The sequence below is a fragment of the Rhipicephalus microplus genome, chromosome 4 (genome assembly GCF_043290135.1).
Source record: "Rhipicephalus microplus isolate Deutch F79 chromosome 4, USDA_Rmic, whole genome shotgun sequence".
NCBI classification, from domain to species: domain Eukaryota; kingdom Metazoa; phylum Arthropoda; class Arachnida; order Ixodida; family Ixodidae; genus Rhipicephalus; species Rhipicephalus microplus.
This window is the reverse complement of record NC_134703.1, coordinates 124,351,425-124,364,683: the sequence shown is the minus strand read 5'-3', so window position 1 is coordinate 124,364,683 and position 13,259 is coordinate 124,351,425. Positions and strand designations below refer to the sequence as shown.

The following is a 13,259-nucleotide window of genomic DNA, read 5'->3' as shown; positions in this document are numbered from 1 at the left end:
CTGGCTCCTGCGACCATGTCCATCTTTCCTATCTCCTCTTCTGTCGTTCACTGCCGCTGAACTACGCTCTCTCCTTCTTCTCTATATAAATATATTTTAATTCTATCCTTTTAATCCCTCCTTTACTCCCACCCCTCCTGAGCAACTGTTGAGGTGTCCTCCCCCTGAGGGACAGTTACAGGGCTCACTTTTCTCTTCTTATCATTTGAAACAACTCACACTCACACGCATTTCTATACCCGCGTCCTTTGCACTGGACGGCACCGGGTTTAGTGCGTACAATGCCGCCACCGCCACTGAGACCTTTAACTCGTTACAAGATTGCGACCAAATTTATAAACTGCACTAAAGTGCTATTTTGCCGCGTCACGCCAAGCATAGAAACACAATGCGCAGCATGAAGAAAAACGTGTGGTGGAAGGGGTTTACCCCGGATGAGTCGAGGGATAAAAAACCCGTAGGAATAATAGTCGTAAGCGTTCTTTGAACGAATTATAATGGTCCGGAAGCGCAAGGGTTGGAAGAATGAAAATAAAAAAAAAATGCTTACAACGTCTAGGGGCATGCGGCGGACGTAAATGATGTGTGCCTATTCTGCTGTAAAACGCATTAAGTGCATTTTTGGCCACATTAGCCCATTTTTCTATTTCGAACCAATCACTTAACTTTGCGCCGTGTCTATTGTATTACTCAAACTACGGTTTAAACAGCACGCTGTGACTATTATTGACGTTTACGTTAATGCGTGATTTCTCTTGCCTAATAAGCGGAGTAAACTTTATTGTATTGTTAAAATGTACTCACGGATATTTTTCAGCTTGCGGAATCCCCGTGCTTCACAAGAGAATCATTGGTGGGAATGAAGCTAATCCCAACAAATGGGCGTGGATGGTAAGTGCTGCAGAAATTTTTTTTTCTTGTTGAAGCTAACACAACTCAATGGTTAGCGTCATTCCTTAAAATATTTGAAATCGGCGTTGTTTCCGAATTTAATTTTCCTACATTAGTATAAATAATCAGTCATGGGCGAAACATAGTTGGAATACATTATCGGGAACATTTCGGTGCGCAACAATACACGAAATGTTTCCAATAATGTCTTCAAACCAACTTTGTCAGCTCTCCATATACTATCAGAATAGTTAGAAGATTTGATTTCAGTTTCCTTAACAGACAAAGAGTTAATTTGAATGAAATATTTATACATATATTGTAACTGTCGCTGTAGTGAGGCCTGCGGGACGGCTGTATGCTCTCCCAAAGTAGAGTACTAAGTACTCTAAACTGATAAAAAAATTTCCTAAATACATAAGTGAACTCATAAACCAGTTTCGTGGCTCACCATATTTAGGCAAGTGAAAAATTCTTGGTTGTGTATCGGCCGCTCTATGATACTTTAATGATTGATTGTATATGTGGCATCACGGGCTCCATTGTTTGGAAGCAACAGGTATGCTGCAACAAGGGTTGTAGAGAAATTCTGGCAATGATTTGTTAAGTCAAGCTATTTATCACACCCACAAAGCGCCACTTAGGAGTAGTTGTGTAACCGACTGTGAAAGATTACGGCTGTTTAATTAGAAACCTTTGGTGTAGCCGTGATAGAAGCCGCAGTATGGTCCCGACAGCATAACGGCGCCGCCATTGGGTCTCTGAAGCGGTAACGCGAACTCTCTGTTTGCCAGGATATGTATGAATTGGAAGATAGGAAACCCATTTCCTCAGACTTTTTAGGGCCCTGTTCTCGAGTGATGCTTTTTACTGACTGCCCCGGAAGGTTGCTTTATTTTACAATACACATTTGCGCAGGCCGCCCTCCTGAGAAGCGACACCGGCGAGCACTACTGCGGTGGAGCCCTCATCAGCAACAGATACGTCATAACGGCAGCTCACTGCACAGATGGGTAAGTTGCGTGCATAAAACGCAATAGCCAAACAATAGTTCTGTACATGCGGCACTGTACTACGAAGTCGTGGGCAACAAGCTTTCGCGGTTTGTCTACTGGTTTCAAGTATCAGCTCGCGTTGCTAGCTTTGTGTCAGTCACTTGTGGCGCATACCCGCACACCAAGGCCCTTTCATTACAGGAATGCGCCACACCTTACTCGCGGTCTCTATGAAACCAGGAACAGTGTATATGGACAATGGATCTTGGCGTAGGATATGTGAAACAATGAGAGGAGAAAAAAAAGTGTTTGCGATATGAAAAATATTTTCATTTATATATAGCGTTGACAAGACTAATATCAAAGTTATATTGGCGCAGTGCATGCGAGGTATGAAACAACGAAACACAATTTAATGGGGAATAACAGATGCATAACTGATACCAGATACATAACTCTTGCAACTGATGCGAAGCCCTCAACTCTACCTAAAAATAATTGAAAAATCCACAATCCCCATTCAAGTCGTACACTCATATTAAGTGACAAAGTATCGTGTAACCAGACGTGAGCATAGAAGCCAAACTAACAAAAAAAAACCTAGTGTCTATATTCATTATTTAATGAAAATATGAAGCAAATATGTAGATAACGCAGAAACTTTCACTTGGACGCGAAAAGAAAAAAAATAATGCTCTGTCTGCTTGCGAACAGAGAAGGTTCACTTAGTGCATGACGGAAGCGCGCGTGTTGCATAATAATATAGAAGCTCGCGTAGTGTTGCCTTCCCTTCATGGCGATAGTTGAACACGCGGTAAGGGTCACGCATAAATAAGTTGACCTCCGATATAAGGGAGCGTTGAACTATTCCCAATGCGGGGTAGTGGTTAGAGAAACGACGTATAATAAAGAAAATGTACATTTACGTAACTGGGAAAGCCGCTCGCTTCCTCAATTAGCGTTAATCGCACCATCCTTATCTATAACGCTGCTGCCACAGCTCTCGTTTATCATTCTAACCCGCGGCAAAGCTGTTCGGCGGGTAGAACTAATAGAACCTGCTATATGTAACACGGCGTTGGTTCGCGTTGCGTGCCTGGCATGAAAAGAAGACGCGCCGGGGTGCACCCCCGATCCGGATGTGCAGATGCAGCCTGACGTCACTTCGTGACGCCGGCCTTCAGTGCGGAAAAATACCGGTGAGAGAGGCTGCGCACTCAGTTATGCCGGGGTGTCCGAAACGGGCTTAGAGCTCATTTGTTTGGCTCTGGAAGCGTGTAAACACGTTCCTCCGATCCTGACTGACCTTGGGCTAATCACGCACGCGGAAAGCGAACGAGAAAAAAGCGTCGCGAAAGAATGTAGACGCTAACAAAAAAAAGAAGGCAGAAAGAAATAACGACATGCAGCCCAACACGTTGTTTCGAGACGCACATTAAGAATGTTGTTCACCAGTCACACACTCAACGAAGCTCTTATACCTAATGTGCTGTTACTCACGGCTATCGTTCGCTCAAAAGGCGTCGCCTGACCACTTCAGGCGTCATTCCATGAGCAAGAGCAACTAAAGCACAGGATGCATTCTTGCAACTGTCGCTTTCACCTGGTCTTTGAGAATCGTGTGTTTACAAGACTGACTGCACAGATCAAATGTATACAGTAAGTGATACTGCATGTAGTGGGTGGCTTAGTTTTCGGAACCCTGAATCAGGTGTGCAATGGGCAAAAACGCGAGTTACATGGTGCAATCTAGTTAAGAATCGGAAACTCATTCTGCTTCAGCTTGTCCACCTTCACGCTTTATATGCGCATGACGGCATGGCCACTTCTTGTGAATTCCCAGGCCAGCGATGAATTCAAAGATGACGGAGCGTGCCCGACGAGTCAGCATCACACGACTACAACGACACATGAACAATGATTTTTTTTCCCCTTCGACGAAACGTTTGGAAAGGGGCTCTATATTTCGTCATCACTTCCGTTGCCGCTCAAGTACGTATATTAGCCATGTTGTAAAACACACACAATAGGGTGAAATACGACAGCAGGACGTATTTCTTCCACCTGCACGTGTTTTATTCAGGGGCTAAATTAGGCAATTAACACTAAATAGTTTTGCGTCAGCTGCGAACGGGCTAAGCAGTCTTCATACACCTACTGGCGTTGCTTTGATTACGCAAGCGTTCAATTATGATTACGCGAAATCGGAAAGGCTGTCTTCTTTCCCCATATAAAAGTGCTAGGGATGAATATTACAATTCCTACGGTGAGTGCGTTGTTATCGTCACATTGTATTGCGTACTTTTATTTCCTTAAACACCCTGCCAGAAGTATTACTGAAGTAACGGACACATGATGTGGGGAGATAAACGTTTACCGCAGTTTAATGTAGATAAAAAGTTGTTACTTCACTGAATTTCAATGAACGCATAATTGCAATGACGTAATGAGCAAGGCAGTTCCAGTTTTCATACTCGCAGATGCTCGGCAAAAGTACGAGGCTGAAGTTCTACGTCTTAAATGAAAGCAGAGCGCAAGAAGAAAAGACTGGGCAAAAGAGAGAAGAACAGCTCTTCCCTCTGTATTTCCTCTCGTGATTTTTGCTCTCTGCTTTTATTTCAGGCCAATGGACCAACTCATCCAGCAAAGCAATCTTTAGAATATTTCTGGCGTGCGTGAACGGCGTTGTGCTGCCTGTATACATCGGACGAGCCTGTACGTTGAAAATGACGCAGGGACAACGCATATATCTTATTAAGCGTCATATGGTAGAACATGCTAAAAAGAGAAGGGGTGACCAGTGAAGAAGACACAATATAAACTGTGAGAATTTTTTTTTACATTTAGGTATGATGCACTGGCTTCGTAAAAGCATGACCAATGAACATAGTTGATGGCGCAATTCGTAACTGCAACAGGAAGTTTGGCCCGATAAACTTGGTGCACATGCCGGATGTGTGATGAACATGGCAGACTAGTTTCGTTCTCCTTAGTGATTTAGAGGCTCTAAGCTATACATGGATTGGAGTGAAGGAAATGGGGTGTTTCGAAATGCGGATGCTTTGCTGTTTTTTGAGATGACAGTAATATTTTCGTTCATGGTTAGTTCCTTAGAGACGGCTCAGCCAAACCAATTAAAAGTTTCTATCAATCTTATGAACACGACGTTTATCTACAGGGAGTGCCACTGACGAGTAAAGGAACAGATTTCACTATTATTGCAACTGCACTTTCGCGCTTTCGGGGCAGTTTGGCAGCGTATACTGTAATGCTGCTAACAACTTCCTTTTGCAGTTTCAAGGCTTCCAACATAACCATCCGGCTGGGTGCCCACAACATCCAAGAACCGTCTGAAAACGTGCGAGATATCGAGGTGTCCCGCATCCGGGAGCACCCTGGCTTCCAAAAGGACACGTTCATGAACGACATCTCTGTACTGAGGCTCAAGCGTCCCGTTACGTTCAACGAGTACATCCGGCCCGTCTGTCTACCTGAGCGTGGCGACGAAACTTACTTCGGGAAGACCGCCATCGCCACCGGCTGGGGCACGCAGACTTTCGGTAAGTCGTCGTACCGGACGAAAACGAGCATAGCGTGAGTTGTGCATATAAGGGCGAGAGCATGTGACAGTGTGATAACTTGATTGATTTGTGGGGTTCAACGTCCCAAAACTACCATGTGATTATAAGAGACGCCGTAGTAAAGGGCTCCGGAAATTTCGACCACCTGGGCTTATTTAACGTGCACCCAAATCTCAGCACACGGGGCTACAGCGTTTTGGCCTACATCGAAAGTGCAGCCGCCACAGCCGGGATGCGATCCAGTGACCTGCGGGTCAGCAGCCGAGTATATCAGCCACTAGACCAACGCGGCGGGGCGACGTGTGACAACTTATGGCACCCTTTCCTCGTCACAATCACTCGTCATTTCACAAGGCATTACAGGCTTTAAAACTTGTAGCTGGGCGAGTTGATATGTATCTATGTTCTAAACTTTTTTTTTAGCACCCACAGAGGACAAGGACAAGATAGATGAAAGTCACGCGAGCGCTAGAGAGACAGAGATAACTAGCGCTCGTGTGCCTCTAACTTTCTTGTCCTCTCCTTGTGCGCGCACGGGAAAAAAAAAGTAATAATATGCGTTAAAGGCTCTCACCATGATTCCTCAGTACGATGAGCTTGATCGGATGCCTTTGAATAGCGGTGCAGTCCCGTATGCATCATCAAATTCGCCGTTAATTTTCTTCGTTTCTTCCTTCCCTCCCCTCTCCTAATATTCCATTCATCTGTCCCAATTTCTCCGCGTAGGGTATCCAACCAGATCACTTTGTGGTTAGACTTCCCGCTTTTTTATACGATTCCTTCATTCCGTCCTCATGTAAAACTGGAATTGAAATTCGCGGACGGGACAAAAACAAAGTAAGATTGCACTACAGCTACTAAACCGCCGCGGTGAGGCATAGGGGTGACAGCGAAAATGGTGGTATGCACCGTAATCTCGGAGCCCATGTAGTGTTTCCAAACAGCATTGTAGATGGCGCGACTGCACCATGCCGGCGACCGTCATGGTTGTCGCCAAGGGACGCGTTCTAGGCTTTAGCGCAACTTTGTCCATATTTGCATGAAGTCTTTACCATATTTATTTCTGGTTGCGTTGGAAGCAAAGAGATAGAGAGAGAGCCAAAGCGCGTCCATTATGGAGAAGTGTTCTGGACTGACAGACTCGAGTCTTTTAAACGTTACTATCGTGTTCCATTACAAGCAAATATTATTTGGCTTCTTGGCGGACTTTATTTTTAGTCAGTTATTTAGTTTGCTTCTGCTATTTTGTTTCAATATAATGATAATATGAAGCATCCTGTGGTAAAGGATTCGATTATTTTATAGACCACGTTCCTGCAAGGTTATATTTTTAACAAATGTACTTATTGACCCAATCATTCATTCCTCGAGCTAGTCAGAGCTTGGCTCATACATATTGAAATTACACCTGGCACACAATGTGACAGGTATGCAATCTCCAATGTAAAGGCATTTAACGACCAGGTGACTCGCATATTGCGCCGCCAAAGGGTGAATGTGACATGGAAGGACTCCGTGTAAGTATCGCGATGGATGCTGCCGCCATGCTTACTACCTTCTTAGACGATTTTTCCATCTTAATTTTTTTTGCAAGCCATATACCGCAACTGAAAAAAAAAGCGAAATCATACTTGCGAACAATAACTTAGGTACCATCGGAAAAACTCTACAGTTGCTTTCTGTGCAAATTCTGTGCAATTGAGAAAGTGTTGCTGTGAATTGATTCCAGGAGTGGCAAAAAATGCGGCGATTTTAGCTTTTGGTATAGCGGTGATTTTGTGAAATTCCGAGCAAATGTTCCCACCCGCACAAACGCCCTGTCCAATTTCACTACAAATTTCAAGTGAACACACTTTTCCATGAAGGATTCTCCTCCTTTCTTCCTTCCCACTTATGCACAGCGTCATTGGGTTTGCATTAAATCGCGTAAAACTTCAAATTGCGAAACTAGACGTTTCTCAAATCTAATATGGTTGCTTCTAGCCAGTATATTCTAGGCACTATAGTGATGCTAGGCTGTCGCGAGTCCAAGTAGTGCTAGGTTGTAACCTCGCCGTTACGTTACACCTCTGCCACAGAAACGCATTGAGCACTATAGTGGGTATACATCGCAAGAACACAGTGGTATATAAATTGAAGAAAGACTTGAACCACAGACGAATTACCTATGCGACTTGGACTCCAAATTATACAGGCACTAGAAACCCGAACCACCACTTATCTATGCCATTTGACCCCCAAAGAATATAGGCATTCGAAACTCGAACCTTCCATGAGTGTAGCTTATTGAACTCACCTTACAGACGTTTACGATCTGGAACCTTCGACATTCGAAGCGTACAGGTCATAGAACCACCGGCCTTCCAAGCATATAGATATAGAACCCTCGACATCCTGATAGGAATGCAAAATATCGACACAAATGTGAGTGGTGGTTAAGTGACAGTTGATCACTGATCAAGCGGTGGTTAGTGTTGATCCAACCATAATAAAGAGATGATCGGCAGCACACGACCGAGATTAGCAAGTGCCACAATGCTTGCGCACACACTGATGAATTTCCAGCAGCAAGTTGGCACCGTTATTGCAAATATGCATATAGCCGTAAGCTACGTAATTAAGCCACAAATTAAGTTGGAGCTTATCTGTCACTCAGATTTGATGTAGGAGACAGGATCTGTGAAGGTAGTTGTTCTCATATCGATGAGCCCGGGTTAACACAAGACCAATGGAATAAGCGTGCGCATGTCCCGACTTCAGTCCCCTGGAAATATCCAGGGGATATGGTCCCGGCTACTCTCGGTTTCCGCTGCCGTAATTCATCGATTAGGCATCAGATGGGAATGGACAACTCATCAAGGCGTTCAGCTTGCAATTTCTTTGTATCGTACATGCTTCGGAGATCGGATATTTATCTGAGAAGCGACCGAGGTGGCACAGATGAGTTCGTGGCGTCTTCGTTTATTTAATATAGAAGAACTCATGGTGGAATTCCTTCGATAGGTAAGTCTGTTTTGTTTTTTTACTCCAGCCCGGTTTCTCATTTCCTTCCCCGTATTTTCCTTTCCATTCTCCTGATTATCTACTCTAATGTCTCTTCTCTGACCTCGTTTCTATATTATATAGGCGGCTCTGTTAACCTCACATGAATGTCCTATCTTACATATAATATATTAGGTTTTATTGACAATGCACTTTTTTGCCTGCAGAGAGAGAGAGAAAGAACAGAAATGACAGAGAAGGAAATGCAGGGAGGTTACCCCATCAAGGATAACGGGTTTACTTCCCTACACATGGTAACAAGGAGGGGAGTTTGAAAAATGGGCATTATGAATAGATGGATGGATGCTACGAACATCCCCTATATAACGGGATGGGGAGAGGTGTCACCAGGCTCGACCGAAATTACCCTTTTTTTAAACATGGCCTAATGTCTCAATTTTATACATTGTATATAACTTTCTTACCATAAAAAAATGCAGAGTCATAGCCCAGTTATCTGTCCTTCACGCCAGAATGCCCTTAATTTCTGATCACTTATTTTTTTTTCATTTTGCTGCAGTTTACGAACACACCGAAGCTATAAATAAACTGGATGATCGGGATTTGTCGACACAAAGAATTCTGGGTCATTGGCCAAGTCCACCATCAGCCCATAAGGCCGTGAAAGCTTTATTACGTTTTTTTTTTTTTTTTTGCGGACAACTGATCTTATAGAGACAAATTTTAGATGCCTTATTCTCTTTATTCTGCTTTTCCTCTATGATTGTATTTTCTCGCTCTCTCTCACTTTGTAACAACTTTTTTTCTGGCACCTTTTAATCCTCTTACCTCCTTCCCCAGAACAGGGTAGCCAGCCGGTCTAAGAACTGGCTAACCTCCTTCTCGTTTCGCTTATCTCTTTCTTCCTCTTCCTATAGGAGCCACAGCCTTTCGAAAAGAGAATAAAGCCAAGAATGTTCAATGTATGCTTTTCACTGATCGCAGGTGGACCTTACAGCGAGGTTCTACGTGAAGTGAAGCTCGTCGTATGGAACAACACCGAATGCGACAACCGGTTCGTACAACCAATCACCGAGGTGTTTCTCTGCGCCGGACCGAAGAGAAGGGAAGGTGACGCCTGTCAGGTGAGGACGAAACTAACCAAAGTAAAACGGAAAAGTTAAGTTTCCGTAAGTGCCTTGATAATGTTGAGTGGATGCCATTGACACTCGATTTTGTATGTATTCCGCATCTGTCATTCATTTCAATACTTTGCAGTCATGAATGCAGATGCAGTTCTAAATATACGACGAACAAACGTATGATGGTAGAGTTCGGGGATACACCTTATACGTACAATCATTATTGAAAGAGCGTGGGCCGATCCCCCCCACAGCATAACATTGCCTTAGGCACTTTAAAAGGCTGCAGCATTGTGGCATAATTTTGCGAAGAAATACTGTGAACGCAATCGAAGTACGAAGCATATATATATATATATATATATATATATATATATATATATATATATATATATATATATATATATATGGTTCCCTCATTTCATTTAAACACTGTACAAATTGCTACATTTAATGCCTGCAAGACGCTGGTCTCCTTACTTTTTTCATTCTCTTTCTCGGTATGCCTCTGCGCATCCACATCTGTTGAGATTGAATAGCTAATGGTTCTTCTGTAGGCATCCGCGACGACTGTAGGCCCTAATCGGAGTTATTCCAGCAGGCGTACAATATACATACCTATAGCGTCTAATATAACGTCTACATATCGAGTATGAGCGATAAACATGCGAACACGACAAATGACAGCTACTTCTTACAAAACCCTTCAAAGTCTCAGCGCCGTGGAATGTGCACAATACGCGAACGCAGAACAGGTGTCACGAGTCCTCCTTCACATCGATCTTTTACCAATATTGATTGATTGATATGTGAGGTTTATCGTTCCGAAACCACCATATGATTATTAGAGACGCCGTAGTGGAGAGCTCTGGAAATTTTCACCACCTGGGGTTCTTTAACACCCAAATCTGAGCACACGGGCCTACAACACTTTCGCCTCCATCGGAAATGCAGCCGCCGCAGCCGGGATTCGATCCCGCGACCTGCGGGTCAGCAGCCGAGTACCTTAGCCATTAGCCCACCGTGCCGCGGCTTTTTACCAATATTGAGCGCCGGGAAATAAATGATAACCAAAAGCAAAATATGTCACAAAAGAATTAAGGAGTGGTCGTTTTAAATTCCCCAGAATTATTGTTTGAGTCCATGGTACAAAGAAACGGGGCTTTGCTCTAAACTGATGTATTATTCATAACAATGCAAAGCGTTAAATTGCAAAGCCTACTACGGGAGGTAGCCCACTACAGCCCAGGAAAGCCGGCAGGAATTCTAGCATTGCAATTTTATAGCTAGGCGGTCATACTGTTTCCCTCCATATAGTCTTCATGGTCGAAAAAGAAATGTGAGTGTTGCTAAGAATTGAACCATGTGGGGAACGTACACATTGTTGGCAATTGTTTTGTGGTTTCTTCCCAGCGTGGCTTTCTCTAAAGGTGTGCCTTAATTGATATTGTAGTTCCAACTACCTTTTACATTGAGATTTTGTGTTTTTGCATGGTACAAGTCGGCAATGTTGTGCAAAATATTATTGTGCCACACTAACACATGTTTAAAGAAAAGTACCAAGTGTTTGAATTGCGTATAATTAGTGGATATTGGCAAGTATGGGCACGTAGGTCCACGTGCATTTCTTTCTGCTTTGTGTGATTCCCCTGTTGCTTACAGAACTACTAAACTTCCACCTAAGACATACGACAATCATAAGACAGTCTCAACTTGTTTTCTGCCCAAGATTAAGGTTCTGGCCTGTTGTAGACAACGATGCATTCATGTGAACTATAGCAATATCTGAAGTCAGTAGTGTTGAATGTGTCAGTTTCGGTACACGCTTAATGCTCTGTATAGAAAGCTTAATGCTTGTTTGTGCTACTGCACAATTTCGCTAGGGGCATTTATCTTATCGTAATCTCGCATTTGGTGATGTTCATACAGTCGGACAAGCAATACTTGCTTTGTGTGAAATAAATCGCATGAATAGTATGAGATGCCGTTAGTAAATAAAAATTTATTTTATAGACAAAATGCCCCATCCTACCTTGAATGTTATCCTGCACCAATGTACATTAATGGCGCAAACCTTCAAAAAGAAAAACTACTGCCTAAATATGAGCAGCCCAAATGGATTTCCTATTTTAATGAACTACAAGTCTTTTTTTTTTCAAAACGAACACAATAGAAAGCTCTCATCAACTTAAACATGTCACCACTCTGCTTTATCTTCACTGGTTAAGTTTTGCTCCCCCAAACACTTTTTCTATCATGCACTAGCAACCTATACAGTCCCATTTCTTTACTAACCTGTCTGTCATAAGCTTTTCTGTGTATCGCTCCAGTCTGTTGCTAAGGAAGGCAATAAAGTTACATTACCACGTTGGCATTAAGAAACATGAGCCCCCAAATGTGAGTACCTTTCACTTTACCTCACCAACTCATTCACGAGAGTTCATCTTCATTAACCTATGTTCAAAACACACACACACACACACACACACACACACACACACACACGCACACACACACACGTTTGCTTTATGGCAGCTCCGCGACAGTAATCATGCAATACATTGCAATGTATACCTTTCCTAAGGACCATACACATTCATTTAAACCGGGCTACAAAACTGCGACAGTTCGCACTCCTAACTGCAAACATTACCGATTATGACTGACGAAATCATTAACAATCAACTCAACTGCTTCTACTGCAGGGAGACTCCGGCGGCCCACTGATGGTGCAGTCGAGGTCGAAGCAGTGGACCTTAGTCGGCGTCATTTCCTGGGGCATCAAATGCGGAGAGCCAGGAGTCCCAGGGATCTACACTCGCATACCTCACTTCCTGGACTATATTTATGAACACGCCGTCAATCAGTAATCACAGACTTCACGCGCATTTATTAAACTCACTTCATAATCAGCATTGTCATATTATCGGTGAGAACGCCAAGATGTTAGGATGGCGTTTCACGTTTGCCACATTAGGAATTCTCTTGACTGACTGACAAGCCATGTGAGCAGTGGAGTGCTACTTAATGAACAGAGAAAACTGCTACCATTTTTTTTTCCTTTTGTTTAGGAATGGTTGGTTGCCGACGAGCCCACGATCAAGGCAGCCTCGAGGGTTAGAAAACTCTCTCGTTTCGCTTCAGGAAGCACAGGGCCAAAGCGCGTCGCCACGTAAACTGCCCGAAAAGGCATGCCATTGCTTAGAGGCGAAAAGAAACTCTTTTTTATTTGACGATATAGAACGAACGAAAACCGCAGCCACTTTTTCAGACCGACGTATTCAAGTTTTTCAGGACACCTTTCGACTTAAAGCGTTGCAGCCGCATGCCACGCGAGTTGGAGGTCACCGGTCGACGACCTAAGACCGATGTAATCAGTAATAGCCCCAGAACGAGTTGAGGGAAGGCCCAAACAAACGCCCGTCACTTCCACTGCATGTAAAAAGAGTATAAATAAAAGGAGATGCCAGCACTGTTCTGCGAGTCTGAGGCCTGATCGCAGAGCTGCTAAATCGAATCGACGCGGAAATACCATCGCAACGTCATCTGCAGCCCCGAAGTAAACTTTCAATAAACTTCAAAGGTAACTGCCGCCACACGATTTCTCAGAGCACAGGGAGCAAGGTGCTTTCTGGAACGCGGTACATTTTTCTTTCTTCCATTTGAAC

At 43.6% G+C, this 13,259-nt stretch overlaps 1 protein-coding gene across 1 annotated transcript in view; it reads left to right on the top strand.

Moving 5' to 3' along the window:
* Positions 1-12,503, top strand: part of LOC119172855 (ovochymase-2) — an 88,741-nt gene extending 76,238 nt beyond the window's left edge. Inside the window, exons 13-17 of the mRNA XM_075893170.1 lie at positions 818-891; positions 1,810-1,904; positions 5,181-5,446; positions 9,455-9,594; positions 12,297-12,503. Coding sequence (XP_075749285.1) covers positions 818-891; positions 1,810-1,904; positions 5,181-5,446; positions 9,455-9,594; positions 12,297-12,461 — 740 coding nt within the window. The 3' untranslated portion in view covers positions 12,462-12,503. The remainder of the gene's footprint in view (positions 1-817; positions 892-1,809; positions 1,905-5,180; positions 5,447-9,454; positions 9,595-12,296) is intronic.
* The last annotated feature ends 756 nt before the right edge of the window (positions 12,504-13,259 follow it).